The sequence below is a fragment of the Lagopus muta genome, chromosome 5, assembly GCF_023343835.1.
Source record: "Lagopus muta isolate bLagMut1 chromosome 5, bLagMut1 primary, whole genome shotgun sequence".
Classification (NCBI taxonomy): domain Eukaryota; kingdom Metazoa; phylum Chordata; class Aves; order Galliformes; family Phasianidae; genus Lagopus; species Lagopus muta.
The window spans coordinates 1937384-1953654 of record NC_064437.1 but is presented as its reverse complement, the minus strand read 5'-3'; the positions used below and the strand labels follow the sequence as shown (position 1 = coordinate 1953654).

General features: G+C 44.4%; 1 protein-coding gene across 4 annotated transcripts in view; it reads left to right on the top strand.

Annotated features, from left to right (window-relative positions):
- Positions 1-16271, top strand: part of ROR1 (receptor tyrosine kinase like orphan receptor 1) — a 133698-nt gene that overhangs the window by 101133 nt on the left and 16294 nt on the right. For all 4 annotated transcript variants that reach the window (XM_048944881.1, XM_048944883.1, XM_048944880.1 and 1 more), the window contains 2 exons: positions 714-1001; positions 2529-2559. In XM_048944881.1, coding sequence (XP_048800838.1) covers positions 714-1001; positions 2529-2559 — 319 coding nt within the window. The remainder of the gene's footprint in view (positions 1-713; positions 1002-2528; positions 2560-16271) is intronic.

The following is a 16271-nucleotide window of genomic DNA, read 5'->3' as shown; positions in this document are numbered from 1 at the left end:
AAAGACAGGGAGCTGTTGGAGAGGGTCCAGAGAGGAGCCACAAAGATGATCAGGGGGCTGCAGCACCTCCTGTATGAAGACAGGCTGAGGGAGCTGGGCTTGTTCAGCATGGAGGAAAGAAGGCTGTGGAGTGACCTCATTGCAGCCTTCAGTACCTGAAGGGAGCCTACATACAGGAGGGGAATGAACTCTTTGAAAGGGTAGATAACTGCAGGACAAAGGGAAATGGTTTTAAATTGAGGGACAGAAGATTTAGGCTGGATGTCAGGAAGTTCTTTGCTATGAGAGTGGTGAGGTGCTGGAACAGCTGCCCAGAGAGGCTGTGGATGCCTCGTCCATCCTTGGAGGTGTTCAAGGCCAGGTTGCATGGGGCCCTGGGCAGCCTGGGCTGCTGTGAAATGTGGAGGTTGGTGGCCCCGCGTGTGGTGATGGGTTGGAGATTCATGATCCTAGAGGTTCTTTCCAATGAGGGCCATTCTGTGATTCTTTGACTACAGTGTAGTGAAAATAGCAAAATTTGTTCCTTTTTCCACTGTGCAAAACTATGTGGAACCCACAGTGGCCCTGAAACGCAAATTAACAAGGAGAATTTTTGGCTAAACCCAATGTCCCCTTCCTTCATTTCCCTTTCAAAGATAGGAACGAGAGCTCTTCCAAATAACGCTTCCCGAGCTGGATTTTTGTAACTCACCTTGTTTCGTTTTCCACAACAGATTACTTCTTGACGCTCGACGAGCCGATGAACAACATCACCACCACTCTTGGCCAGACCGCAGAGCTGCACTGTAAGGTGTCCGGCAATCCTCCGCCCACCGTGCGCTGGCTGAAGAACGACGCTCCCGTGGTCCAGGAGCCCCGGCGCATCTCCTTCCGTGCCACCAGCTACGGCTCCCGGCTGAGGATCAGGAACCTGGACACCACCGACACCGGCTACTTCCAGTGCGTCGCCACCAACGGCAGGAAGACTGTTTCTACGACCGGTGTGCTGTTTGTCAAATTCGGTACGTTACCTCCTATGAAGCTGTGCGAATTGTTACCTAGGAAAATAGCGCGGGTAACTCTGGAGAAAGTTCTTAGATTCATAGGATATCCCAGACTGGAAGGGATCCGTGGGATCTTCAAGTCCAGCTCCTGTGTTGTTTTAACCACTGAAAACAAGGGCAGTGACTCTGGAAGCATTCAAGGCCAGGCTGGATGTGGCTCTGGGCAGCCTGGGCTGCTGGTTGGCAACCCTGCACATAGCAGGGAGTTGGCACTAGATGAGCGTTGTGCTCCTTTGCAACCCAGGCCATTCTGTGATATGACTCTACGATGGAATGGTATCAGCCAGCAGCACTGCTTACTGCTCAGCTCAGTTGCCCATCATGCCAGCTGTAGTGTTGGTCTTTAGTATACAGAAATCCAATAGAACCAGGGCATAAACAGAGACTGCTGAGCAGCAGTGTTTATTTATGCACCAACTGAGTGGATTCAGACCCAGATGATAAATGCTGTGATTTTCTCAAGTGCCCAAGTGACATCTTCTTCCAATAAGTGAGAAATTCAGCTTGCAGCTTGGAGAAGATTGGAGGTGGAGTGGAAATGTTATATGTAGACCCATTAGTGATATATATATATATACCTTTCAGATAAAATAGGCACTTCTTCGAAGCTTGTATTGAGGCGATTGCCTTCATAGTGAAATACTTCACTGAGATGAGGATGCTTGTGTGGAACCCCAGGCAGCCCTCACAGTGACACAGAAGGAATGATGTATCTGATGTGTGCCAGAGTCTTTCGTCATGAATCTCTAAATTCTAATAAGAAATTGGTCACTGGATTTTCTCATGAAGTAATTGTCCTTTAGTTTGAATCTGAAATTTAGGATATTTTTGTCTAAAAAATAGCATTTTAATAGACGCTGCTGTAGAAAACACAGAATATTTTTTGTGGTTTGCTGACTGGAGCAACATTTAATCTTACAACTCAATTTCTAAAGCAAGTGCTCATTAATATGAATGTCTCTTAAACCTGCTGCAGCTGACTCTTCAGTTTGCTCTGTGCTGCTGAACTGCAGTCAGCTCAGCCAGTCCAGCATTTGCCAAATCATAAATGCCAAAGGCACCACCAGCGAAACACTGTCAGCCAACGCCTGCTGAATCAGGCCAAAGACGAATACCCTGAAACACAGTGAAGATTGATAGGGGGAAATGATGCTGTTTTCTCCCACTTATAGTTAGAACATGCTTTTGTACAAGCCTCCTGTGGTTTGCTGCAGCCTTTTTTGTCGTGACCCCAAACACAGTCGAATTACAGAATCAGTCCCTCAGCTGTTTATTACCCTTATCTACAGCATTTTGCAGACAGTCACTGCTGCAGGATACAGTCTTGTCTTTGCTATTGAGAAATGGAGACTTGCCTGTTAAACTACGTAAACCACATTCAACATGACAGACTGTTACTTTTATCTTTTAAAAGGTTTTGAAAAGCTTCCTGCTTGTTACCTCACTATAACTCATCACACTGTTTTTCTTCTGTCACTTTTCCAGGTCCCCCACCAACAGCAAGTCCAGGATCATCGTAAGTTGTTTCATGTCTCTTAAGTCGATTCATTAATCTTGCATTTCAGCAGTCAGAAGTTCATTTTTCATTTTGTGTGACAGAAGCACTTTTACATTCCACTTGAAGTCAGATAGGATCATAATTTATTGTAACTGAATTATCTGTCTCATAGATAAATTTTCATGTTATCATGTCAACTCCTATTTCTTAAGCTAGACTTCTTATTTTCCAGTATTATTTCCTTTAGGTCCCCTGGTGCCTTCAGCCCTTGAACTGATTTCATACATACAGAACACACTGTGTGAGGTGAAACCAACCTTCTTAGTCATAGCCCAGTAGGGATAATGTTTGAGTGGGTAGATGTTACTACCTAGGGGATTTTTACTAATATAATGGAACTGATGGTCATAACCTGGGTCTGTGTCCATCTGTAACTGTATTAGCAAATAGTTATAAAAGTCGTTAAAGACCAAGTACCAGGATGTGAGCACTGGCTGTTTTCACACCATGTCCCCTCTATCCTGGAACCCATAATGTGCTGCTGGCTCTGAGCAGTTGCTACCTTGACTTTGGCACTGGAGCTTCTGTCAGTGGTAAGCCTTGACAACCTGAGTCTCTCATTTCAAGATACATATAACCGAACTTGCTTACCTTTTATAATCTCCCATTGTTTTTGAGTCTGCTCTTCAGCTGTTCAAAAGTTTGCCATTAATGTTATGATTGTGTGTCCAGCTTATTCACACCTTGCACATATGAAGTAATGCTGAAAACCCACCTGTCTGGATGATGAAGCTGTGAATGACTGCCTGTGTAGAAGATCGTTCACAAACTATTGCAGAGTATAAATTAGGGAAAGCATCTGACCACAAAAGGACATGCTAGGATGCCCTCTAATGGAACGCTATAAAATGTGGTTTTGTCTTTTGAAGGTACCTGCAATGAAGTTACTGGTTTTGTTTAGGAAGGGGAGCTTTTTGCTGGAACTCAGAGCCCTCGTTTTGAATGCGGTGCCGTGTGAAGCAAAGCTGCACTGTGGGAGGTGGAGGCTGCTGTGCACTTCAGCAGTTGGGAGATGTTTGTAATGATTTGAGAAGGTGTGCATTTTGCATTTGCTTCTGCCAAGTTTGGTTTTCTAAGGTGAAGCAAAGCTGTCAGAAACCCATAGGAGAGCAGTGTGAGCGCAGAAGGCAGGGAGCTGTGCTGGAATTTTGCTGTCTGGGCTGCTGAGGATTGCCTTTTGTGGCTTTTTGTTGTTGTTTTTTTCTTTAAACAAAATTGGTTTAGGAACCTTTTTCCAGTTTCTCCTTGCAATTTATCTCTCCACTAAAAGCCTCACCCATTTATGGGGAAGTGACAGCAAATGTTCCCATTAATTCAGGGAAAGTCAGACTGAGCTCTAGGGTAATGCCTGCACATCATCATCCACAAGGGAAAAGACAAACTACTTCTGGTTTTTTTTTTTTCCTTCGTATGCTCCATATCAAACATTACATTGACGTTAAAGGGATTCAATCCAGGATTTTCATTTTGCTCTCAGCATGCCCTGCCCGTTGTTACACAGGAGTATGAGCGCAAAGACGTGAAAAGGTGAAAATAAAGTGAGACTTCCTCTGCAGTAATCCACTTTACAATCGTGCCTTTAAAATTTGTAACCAAGAAAGATATTTAATCACACTTCATTACCCTGAAAGGTTGTGGGCCTGTCTGATGAGAGGACGCATTGTTCTAAACTTTGGAGGGTCACATACCCAAAGAAACGTGCACAGGCATCTCTGTTGTACTGAATGGGGAACATTTACATTCCTGTAGAAGCTAACCAGATTTAATCTGTGAAATGAGAGAATCAGGAAGAAGCTTATGAGAGAGAAATGATAAACTTGGAGCTCGAACTGAATTGGAGTTGAACAAATGTCAGTGGGTCGTCATGAACCTGGTTCATATCTGCTGCCAGTGGCACGAGTGCAACAGCCTCGTGGATAGCAGCGCTTGGCGAGTTCCAGCTGGATTGAGCTGAGCTGCAAAGAGAAATTGTGTGTTGTGGAATGCAGCAGGAGGGCTGTTTGCTGTTCTTTCCATGCAGAAAAAACCTTGAAATATCATATGTAGTATGCTCTTCATGCAAACTAGCAAACAAATTATTAGCTATGGAATAAATGGAAATTTGGTGAAGGGTGTATGTTCAGAGTGAGTCCACGTTACGCAGGGAAGTGCCACAAAGAAGTATTTGAAGGGGTACTGATTAAAGGCAGCAGTGTTCTTTGTCATAGGGAACAGAGCATCTTCAGCAGCTCTGGTGAGCTTTCTTACCCGAAAATATTTATTGACATTCTAGAGGTTAATAGATCTCAAATATGAAGAGAGCCTGGAGACCATTCCCTGCACGATTCGTATTTCAGTAGTGCTTGTGCTTTATCAGCAGGACTTTCTTCACAGTCAACCAAATGGATGGCAAGTAGCAGTCGTCCTCGGTGGCTGTGCTTTTCCCATGTTGTCTTTATTAATCTACCACGAGAGGAAGGTTCTGTTCATTTGAGGATTTAATTGGAGGATCATGTTTTTAAAAAAATCCATATGCTCAGCACTTTTCTTCGTATAATTTATAGGTGCAGAGTTCTGCACTTATGTGTTGGCAGAAAAATAGATGGTCCAACTGTAACTTAAAAAATAGAAAGGTTAAATGGATAACTTCTGGAAAAGAAGACAGGCAATGCGAGAAAACGTCTTAATTCTCGTGTGTGTTATGTCCCTATTCTTTCTGCTTTCCTCAAACACTGCTACGGTTACTTAGAGCCAAATGTCTGCTTGCAAACCAGTCCGAAGCAAATGAAAGGAGCTCCAGCAGCAGCGTGCCACCGCCATCCATCGGGGAGCGAGGACAGAGAGGTATTGCTGTAGTGCACAGCCTGGCTGACCTGAGTGTCCTTCCTTCAGCTCTCTGGTGTTTGGCAAAGGTCAGCTTTAAAGCCTTATCTGCGGGGCCGAGGAGCTGCATTCCACTGACATGCTCTGCTGCTCGATATGAGTAACGCAGCGTAAATATGCTCCTCTTTATTTTTTTTCTTTAGCAAAACCACACTCCTGCTTTATAAATAAATGGTTGTTTTATCTTTGTTCTGCCAGAAGGTGCTACAGATACAGGGCCCATTCCAGGCACCCGGGGAGCTGAAGGCAGAGTGTGAACGCCGCTGAGCACAGCCCGGCTGTGTGCCTGGAGCGGGGCGGCCCTGTGGGCTGAATTAGATTCCATGAAGTGGGGGCTGTCAAGGGCACCTCCAGAGCAGGCAGCAGCCAGGAGCTCCTCTTCCAGCTGGTAATTCAGGTCCTGCTTGGCTCCTGGTGTGAAAGGCCAAATGTACTTCTTTAGCACTTTTATTTTTTCCTTTAGTATTGAAGTTCTGATGTTTCGTGTCGCTTTGAAACGTTTTTGTCAAGGTTTGGTCCTTTAAGATGTGGCAGCGTGCATCCCAACCTCAGGTCTCTCCAGGGGCTGCAGAGAAAGGGCTGAGCACAGCAGATTCCAGGCAGTGAGAAAATTCTGTGTAACAATAGAGATCATTTGGCCTGCAGAATCGCTGTGCGTTCAGTTCTTCCCCACAATTATTAATTGTGCATTTTTCCTCTGTATTGTTTCCACTACCTGGAGCGATGCTCTGTGCTTGCCCTGAACTTCTCTTGGTTGTTCCAGGAAGAATCCTGGGTGTGAGTTGCTGGGGGTTGAGCAGGGGGAATTCACTTGTACTCTGCTCAGGAGCTGCTGTACTGGGAGAGAAAACAGAAATGCCTTTTTTTGTAATCCAGTCTAAAAATGGACTAGATAAAACCCAATGGCGTTTAGTTCAGTGGGAAGAGTCAAGGAAAATGTCAACTCTGTGTTGAAGTTGTGCAAAAAAAGTACAAACTCTGTTGTTTTGTGAGCACGTTGTGAAAGATCCTAACCTGCAGGTGACGTGCAGCACCTGGCAGGACGGGCTTTTGGCCTCTGTGCAGTGGAGCCACACAAAGAAAAGCACAGCACCTCTTAGAAGTGTTCTGTAAGTTCACAAGACGTGGCGTTTTAGGTGTTGAAGGCCAAAAATCCTTATTCCATCAGCATTACTGCTGTGGGATGTGCAGTCTGTGCTGCATGGCAGACAGTGCATCTGGTGCCAGGGCTGCCCTCTGACTCTTTGCAGGGCCCTCTGTGTATGCATGCAAATATGGCATTGTTTGCTCTTTATTTAGCCACTCAGAATGAGGAGAGGAGGCAAAGAGGAGAGGAGAGGGCTGTAATTTTAAGGGGCATTTGATTCATAAAATCAAATGGGGTTTGTGCTTCCCAGAAATAGCTTGCGAGGCCTGTGAAACCACAAACCCCGCAGGATTCTCCCATCCTCTTTTTCAGTGATTAAGATTTTTATGGTCGTTTTTTTTTTTTTTTTCCCCCCCCAGTTAAACACATCTGGGATTTTTAGTAGAACAGATCTTTTGTACAGTGGCTCCATGTGGCTGGATGTCAGCATAGTTCTCTTCAGCAAGAAAACACATAACCACTGGCCAGCATCCAGGTGAGACTTGGCCAACTGTGTGTTTGACTGAGCGTTTCACAGAGGCTTCTTTTGACCTGAGAAGTTAAATTTTATAGAAAAAGATCCCAAAAACTATAAAGAGGAAAGAGTAGATTCACCAGGGAGCTGCTTCAGAGCATCCTGAGCCCAACCCTGCTGCTGCCGCCCACTGCACCCACGCTTACCCCGCTGCTAGAACAGCTTTCCTCGCTGTCATTGCCACCAGTGCTGCTTTTGGTGTCTGTGGAAATGCTGAGTGAGGACTGAAGGCAAATCCCACAGGTCTGGGGGCTGGCTCCTTTATAGCCCTCGTGCGTGTTGGTGCAGATGCCACAGGGCAGACTTTGAGTGGGATATTGTACACGGAGGCCAATATAAATACGTTTGTGCAAGACAGTTGTGCAGTGTGAAGATGAAGTTGGAGTGGCTGATGCTGACAGAAACCACGTTGTGTTCTGTTGCATTACTTCACTTGACTGCAAGTAATACCCCCCTGGTTTTGCCAGGGTCTGAGAGCCAAATTAACTGCTGCAGGCCTGCTGGTTGTAGAAATGAAGTGTTTCCAGGAAAGACTGCTTTTTGCCATGTCTTTGATCTGCACACTTATCTGCTAGGCACTGTCTCATCTTCTCCCTGGTTACTCCTCTGTGATTTTCCTGGTGATATTCCTGTGGCATCAGGAGTTAGTGGGGGGACTGCTGAGGCTCCTGAGCCAGGAGGGGCTGTGGTCATGGGCAACCCTGAGCAAGCAGACATCAAGTGGAAACCTCTGGGTGAATGTAGTACTGCATTTAGGACGCTGTATTTATGTCTGGTAGTAAATGAATTGGTTACAGCCAGTGTTGTACTGCATTTTATCTACTTCAAGGTACTTATGTAGCTAAATATACACATTATCTGGGAACTCCAGGCTCCTTTGCCTCTTTACCTTTTCTTATCTCCGAGACTACATAAGTGAAGCTGAGCCACAGTAAGATTGAAGGTGTGCTCAGTTGCCTTCACTGCTTTCTGCTGGTTCGGATGCCACTGAAATCACGCTGTTCCCCTGTCTGGGTCTGACACCAATGGGTAGTTTGCCCAAGATTTTATATATGTGGTAACAAAGCAGAGAACTGAGCTCTGGAGGCCCAGCAAAACACCCGTGCTAAGGGGTTATTGCTGTCAGCTATGGCTGTGCATCAGCTATGGGCTTTTGTGTGAGCAGTGCTGCAAAAATGTGAGGTCTGTGCCACAGAGCTCTTAGCCCAGCTCTTACTGCTAGAGAGGGTGAAATTGAAGTTTGTTATGCTGTGGAAGAGAAGCTGGCCTGGAGTTTGGAGTGGGATTTAACTTAGTGCTTTTCACTTTTGAAAGGGTACCTGATAAATACTGTTACCTATTTTAATTGAAGTGTTCCACCTCTATCTGTCGTGTAGGAAGAGTAGAAAGCCCTTCTGTCTTCAAGAGGTCTGAAGGAAAGGTATGACACGAGATGGAGACATAGCTTTGTTATCTGAAAACAAATTAATCACATTGATGTCAATATCTTTTAAGTGGGGAGAGAGAAGGGAGCACAATGCATTATGACTTGGACATTAGGAGCCAGAGTTGCCTAATGCATTGTTATACTATGTAGGAAAAGACAATGCACTATTAAGAACTGTATCTGTTTTCCTTCTGTTCAGTATCGCCCATAGCAACTGCATAAGTAAATAAATGTTTGGTATAGAAACAGCCTTTGTGGAATGCTGCAGATAATATTTAAAAAGTGTTTGTGCTTTTATTCCTGCGAGGCTTTGATATGACCCAGTTGCATGGCTGGTAGTGACGTTGCACACAGGGATTGTGGCAGGACCCCAGGAGAGCAGCAGGGCCTAAGAATGGATTTAGGAACACACAGAAGCCTTGGAGGATACGTAAAGTGCAGGAAGTTTTCTTTCTTTAAGGAGTTTCGATGAATTGTTAGAAAATTCGGTTTATATAAACACTTAAATCCTATAATTATATAAATTGAGCCCAAGTTACAGACCGTGGGCTTACTTTTCTGATTTATTTTAGATGAGCAAAGTGAGGGTCATTTTGAAGTTTCTTTATTCTGTTTGGCAACAGAATGGGGAAAAAAAAGTCATGAAAAGCTGAAAAGCTGCATTCCTTCCCCCAGTCATCTCCTGCAGCCTTTGGGGAACTGCATTTGTGGGGACCGTCTTTAAGTGTTGCAGAAAAATCTGATCGTTATGCACAGTTGGCAATCTGTGTCTGACTAAGTCTGTTAATAAACTGAGTCTTGTGAGTTGAACCAAATAGTCAGACCGGCCAAGTATTGTTCTGTTATGCTATAGATCCTTCGTGTTCCCCAGGGCTCTCTTCCCACCGAACTCTCTGGCAGCACGGCCTGGGTTGAGCACACGCTGGGACGGCCAACCCATGCTGCTAAGCTCCATGGTAGGGCTGCCACCAGGACTGCTTGGTTGGTAACAGAATTGCTCTTGATTAACAACATTGTGCCTGCAGTATTTGGTTTCATTTGTTGCTGGAATGAAGCTAAGAGCTTTAGGAAGTGCTGCACAGCCCCAGCCCAGCAAGTGCCCACTGGATGGGAGGAAGACCCCAATTCCCTTGTGGTCGTTCCCAACAACAGCAGTTTTGTGGCCAAGTTCCCTCTAACCCAGAGACCCTTTCTGGAGCTGCTGTAAGTTTGCAGTGGCAATGTTGTCCTAACCACTGTATTTTTATGACACATTCCAGTTTTTAGAAGAGATGATGTTTTCTAAGACAATTCCCATCCAAACAAAGTCTCAGCTAGTTCTAATCATAGGGATGATTTAAATGCCTTACAAGGATTTCTTTGAGCCCAAAGTCTGTGAGGCAAGATTTAACCATAGTGGAGCAACAATGATATTCACCCTTCTCAGTCCATATCAGGTTATGGTGCTGGCTAACAGAGCCTGTCCCAGGCTGCTTTCTGGGGAAGGGCTGGCCCTGAACATTTATCTTGTCCTCAGAAGGGCAATAAAAGATGATTTGGATGTTTTGGAGAGGGTCTACGTGTGAGGAGCCCAGGTGTGTTGTATTCAGACAATGTGGTATCTGAGGTTTCTAGCAGTTGTTCTATGTGTAGTTACAGTACAGACCCTTCTCCAATTCTGCTTCTCTCTAAGAGCAGGGTACTGCAGTTCTGGGGATGGAGGGGTCAATTTTAAGATGGAACCCAAGGACCAAAGCCTCCTCCTCCTTCCCAGTTCCAGCCTTTGGGGGCTCTCCATTTTGTTTTGGACATTCAGCATAAGAAATCAGTGTTACAGGAGAGTATGCTACTTCTGTCCCATGGGACATGGGCTTAAAAGTCTTTCATTGTCTTGTTTTACCTGAAAGCCTGCACCTTCTGGTGGCTGAATGTCCTTGGGGTGCTTCACTGGGATCTGGAAGCCGTGGGAGTTGGTCAGGTGGAAGGGATGAAAGAGGGAGCAAACATTTCAGCAACCAGTTAACATCTGGGGTCATCTCCAAGGTGCACTGAAATAATGCTGTGCAATAAGGCCTGTAATTATAAGGGAAATCCTGTTTCAAGGTTTGTAATATTTCTGTGGTTGTAATAAAATACTCTGCAAAAGCAGGTAGTAAAACCTCAGTGAGAAAATACCTTTTTCTTTTTTTGTTCTCATATTTTAATGCCCAGCCCACACTGCTGTTCCTTAAAGAAATCTTCTCTTGATGTTTTCAGTTTGTGCTGATGGGGAGTGGTGAGAGATCTGTTGGAGGTTCATCAGATCCCAATGGCATGCAGCCACTCAGCCCAGGGCAAAGCTTTGTGCAGGTTTCTGCTCAGCCTGCTGCTGCTGCTGGCCTGGAAATTGACTGACGAGGAAGCACTGAAAGCATTAGCAGTGAAAGCTTCTGTTGCTCGTGGTAGCAATTATTCAAGAGAAATAATAACAACAACAACAATAACAATAGTAATAACAATAATGATGATGAATTACAGTCCTACAAACATGCTGAGCTTGCAGTGCTGCACAGCATTGCGAGGATGTGTCCATCATCCAGCGTCAGCTTCAGAGTTTACCTGGGGTTTGCACAGCCTGCAGCAGGAGCAGGGTTCCAGTGTTTATTCAGTCTAGTAAAAACATTACAAATGTGAATAAACCTGCTTTGACCCACGCTGCTTTCAGTCCTGCCGTGCAGTATAAAACCTTCAGAAGGGGTTTTCCAACCTTGATAAGATCAGTGCATAGGCTGCCTGCATGTAGTTACCTACTTGGTTGCAATTTGTGTTACTTCATCACAAAGTCATTAAGCACGAGGAAGATTATAAGGTGTTACGTTATTTATCCTGATAATTAAAAACACGCACGACACTGGCCTTGGCTGTTTAAAGCAGTAACCTGGGGCGAGTTCAAATACTGTAAAAGGAGTTAATCATCGATTTCAGTGTGTGTCAAGTTTATTGATCTTGTTAACAGGAAAACCCGTGTGTGGCTGCCTCGGTGAGGAAAGAAGGCAGTTATCTGAGCTGTGAGGAGCTGGATGCTGTTGTTGATGCCTGAGCCAACCACAGGCGGTGTTAAGCAAAAATGAATTGCAAACGTTGCCCTGCCACTGTTTTCCAGGCAAATGTCTTGTGTCAGTAAATGTACTTACACCACATTTTCTCTCAGTCATGATTTTGCTGGAGGAGAATGCACACATTCTTTGCTGCAGTGCCATCCAGCAGCTAGCACCTACAGTGCATACAAGTGATCCCTGTCCCAAGTCCAGAGCCACTTTTAGGGTGTCAGAGGTGTAGTCCTCCATCTAACCAGCCTGCGTGAGGGTGGCTGCACTTAGGCTGTCTTCCCCCCAGTTGTTACGCAGAGCCTCCAGGCATCACAGAAGGAGTGGGAAGTTAGCCCAGGTGCAAGATCTCTTGAGCTCACGTTGTTGAAAAGATGGGATTTCAGTAGCTGCTCTCTTAAGTTGTCTTCTTAGAAGGTAGTTACGTAAATCACTTGTACATTTTATCTGCATTATTATTGGTGGTTCTACCATTTCCGACTTGCAAGAAGGAAGTACGAATTGTTTTAGAATCTCTTAATCAGGAAGCACTAAAAGCATGGCAAAGCCCTTTTCTTTACTACTTGCAGCTAAGCTGTTTTCTGAATCCTCCTGGTGGGACTTCTGCTTCTCGAGGCAATTTTTGGCATTTATTGAATCTTTGGTGGTGTCAGTATGTCCCTCTCTATGGATGCAGATGCCCGAGCACAGCCAGCAGGTGAGGACCTGAACAAAAGATAACAAGAGCAACTATGATTTTAGCAATGAGAAAAGCAGAGGAGTGATCTGGGGAGCGTTTGCTTGTGCAGAGAGCTGGTTTGGAGGCCGTAGCTGACATCAGGAGCTGCCGCTGAACCAGATTCTCTGACTCAGCTGATGGGGATTAAACCCAGAGCAGCTCCTGGATGTCTGCAGAGCTGCCCTGTCTTCTGAGTGCGAAGAAGACACACACAGGAATGTTACCCCACCTGTGACACAGAAAGTGATTTTATGGGACAAAACAGACAAATATCATCATGCCAAAGTACCCCAACAGGATAAATGGAACAATGCTATACAAGTACTGGTGTCTCCTCGGGTTCTCACTTCATGCACAGTGTGCATAAATCACCTTGCTGCATGGGTTGTGTGTGTGCATGCCTTTCTAGATGAAGGTTGGCATAATCCTTATTTAATTTTTTATGCAGTTGTGAAATGGTGTTAATGTGTTTTATGTTACCATACCATGATAAGAGTTAGTGTTGATACAAACCAGCATTTCACCCACTCAGAGATAAAATACAGCTTTTAGATTTGATAAAGCACAACTGCGAAAGTGTGCCAGGACAGACTTTATTTAAGCAAGGCTTTAGGAACAGTTTTTGGAGCTACTTTTATCTGAAATAATATTTTTTCAGTGAGGGAATGCATTGATATCATTTACAATGTGCATACAACTTTATCGATACCAATTAATTTCAGAATTACAGCTGAAATGTTGTGTCCTGTGGCTCAACCCACTGTGCTGAGCCTGGGAGCAGACCCTACCAAGGAATGGTGCAGTGGGTGCTGTCAGGGCTCCAAATGTCCTCTGCATCAATTTATGGAAGAGATTGCTTGCAAACTGTCTTAGAATTCTGTCATCCATAGGTGGTGGTAAGTTAGCATAATTACTGCTAATGCAAAGCTTCATCAAACTGGCATCTTCAGTTGCTGGCGTGCTGGAGTAACAATAATAATAATAATAATAAATAAGCAGCATGGTTTTTATTTCTTGGTAAATATCAGGTAGTTGTGTATCTTGCAGCCAGTCCAGAAAAATATATAACTTTTTCTTCTTCTGCCATTTGAACAAGAAGAAACAGTTCTGGTTTGGGAAGCAGGAAGGTGGTTTATTTCCCCTTGAATAGCAGCAATTGGCTGCAAATGAACTGCCAGATGGCATTATCTTGCATGTTCTGTACAAACACCTTATTGCAAATGAGCTAGGTTTTCCTTTGAGCTCCTTGGGCAAACGTTTTAAGCTGGCAGTGTTTCTAACTGGTTGGCCTTGCAAATTCAGCCATGTTTCCTTCTTTACTCACCGCCACGAGAAATAGAAAAATCTAAGGGAGGTCAGAATTTACTGAGTAATTCTTTCAGTGCTGCTGCTGTAGGACAGGAGGAAGGTGTGTTCAGCATTCATTCTTTCAAGGCAGCAGGAGAAAATGGCAGTGACTGCCTCTTCTGCTGAGAACTTTGGGGAGGTATCTGGCCCATTTCTGAACATTCTGAACAGGCAGCTGCCATTTTTACACAGCTCTTTCTTCAGGTCAGGATCTCTGTAATTTAGGCTGGCTGTCCTTCTCAAGGCTGACTGAAACAGGAATCTTCTGGTCCCACATACTGAAGAGTGACCGCTTCATGCTGTGTGATGCTCCTAAAGAAAGCAAACAAGTTCCCTGTGCCTTATTCTGTTACCTTGAGGGAGTGGATGGACACATCTTAATTTTCACCATATTTTCCCTCATGTTTGTTGTCTTAGGAATGAGTTTCTTATCTCGAAAGCAATCTTTTTTCAGAAGGCCTTCTCAGTGCAGTGTAACTCATGGTTCCCTTTAAAGCAGGCTGGCTATTCCCAGCTGGGTAGCCTCTATTTATGTGTGTCTGTCAGTAGCACAATTTATGATAGACCTGCGAGTTATGTGAACTTTAAATGTTTTCACAGTTGTTAAACTTGACCAACTATTTCAAATAAGACTAACTGCTTAAAATGGTCTGGGGCTTAGCAGCTACCCCCAGCCAGAGCACAGCATTATGCTCATCAACTCAGCAACCCCCAGGCTGCTCATCAGCAGGGAAAAACTCTGCCTTCGTACCTCGACAGGATTCCTAAGAAAGCCCTGTAGAAAAATGTGTTTTCCACTCGATTTTTTAAAGGAGCCTGGAATGTCAGGTCATCTTTTTCCACATAATCGCTCTCCATCCAGTGTGCTTCCTTTGAAGTGCTCAGCCCAGCAGAAAGGGCCGTGAATGCATTCAGGGCTGGCGTTACCACATCAAGAGGAGCAAGGTAGTGCACAGGTAGTCAGTTACCTCAGCTTATGCCTGCTGTGGGAGCAGGGCATCCAGCAGCCATCTGTTTGGGTCTGGATGTGCTGAGGTCTGTGCCTGTGGGCAGGCAGCCCTTGCACAGAATGTGCCCCAGCACCCCCTGGGCAGAGCTAGGCAGCTTCACCAGCATCTCTTGTCAGCTTTGCTAAGTAAAAGGAGAAGTAAAATAGCTAATTTTGCAGGGAGCTTAAGCTTGTGTGGTTACTCTTATATTTGTAGTGACTGCAGGCTGTAGTGGTTATTGATGGGTGCAAATTTTTGGTCGAATAATAGTTTAAACAAGCTAACATTATACGTATTATTTTTAATTAACTTCTGCTGAGGCATGTGTTTCACTTTTAATTCAAGTGTCAGATTTGTGAAGTCTGTTTTTCATCATGCTTAAGGTTAAAATATTAGGTCACCAGAAGAAAGACTTACTTGAGTCACATAAGACAAATTAAATGTTAGAAGGAAGGAGAGGGGAGGGAGGAGAAGAAAAAAAAAGAAGCTGTGACTTAAGAAAATAAGGTAGAGCAGGAAAAGGTTAGTGAGAGATAAAATGGGCTGCAGAAGGCCTCAAACTCCTTTGGTAGCGTTCAGATTTGGCTCATGGTGCCACAGAAGATTTAGTATCAGTTATAAATAAATAGTTCAGAGCTGTATTTGCAGTGTCCTGAGGCAGAGGAAGGAGTGGGACGTTGACTTCTGCAGGGAGTCCCTGTGGGCAGCGAACAGTCTGCACTAGTTTTAGCAAGGAATGAAACGGGTCTGTAAGGCACATCACTGGAGAATAGGATGTTTGGGTGTCTTCTGTGGGAGAGAAAGCAAATCATCTGTAGATTGGAAAATTAGCTTGAAAATGAACTTGCTTTCCCACGTTATTGAAATGGCCTATGTGTTAGTACCATAAAAATCTATTTTGTTTTGAATTAAATGTTTGCATTTGTGATGTTTTAATTTATGAACGTGCATCATTTCCTGTGTGTTCTGGAAGACAACGATCCTGCTGCAAAAGCTGGTATCATACAGCAGCGAACACACTCTCTTGCTGAATAATTTCAGTTGTTGATAATGAGAAAGCAGTTGTGGGACAGACAGAAATCATCAGCACCAACTGGAAAGTTGAAAATGTTCATTTTTCCAGAAAAGAAGGGACACCTGACAAAGGAGATTTAATGTAAGGCAAGCAAAAAGGTGTTCCTTAAAACTTTGTTATTATTCTCGGTCTTTTCTCATCACAGGGGTTCAAAGTGCCCTTTCTCTGCAGTTTTCTCAGAGCAGCACACCTCAGAGGACCCAGCTCCTTACACATTACAGCCAGGTTCTGCCGTGCATTTGATGCAAAGAGAGCTTCTCTTGTGGTATCAGTTGCATGAGCACTCACTCTGAGGCCCCATTATGCCTATAACGGGGCAGTTAAATATTGGGGAATAAAGCCCCTAATGTCCAGAAGAAGCCATTTGAAAGGTGTCTGAACCCTGACTGTATTACTGTATTTCTGCTGCGTTTCAAGTTGCTGGGGCTTGGTGTTTAATTTTTTTTAATGCATCACAAAGGTGCACCTTTCTGTGAATTCCATGGGGGAGGAAATCCAGTTTGTGGGGAGGAGGCACACAATGTAAT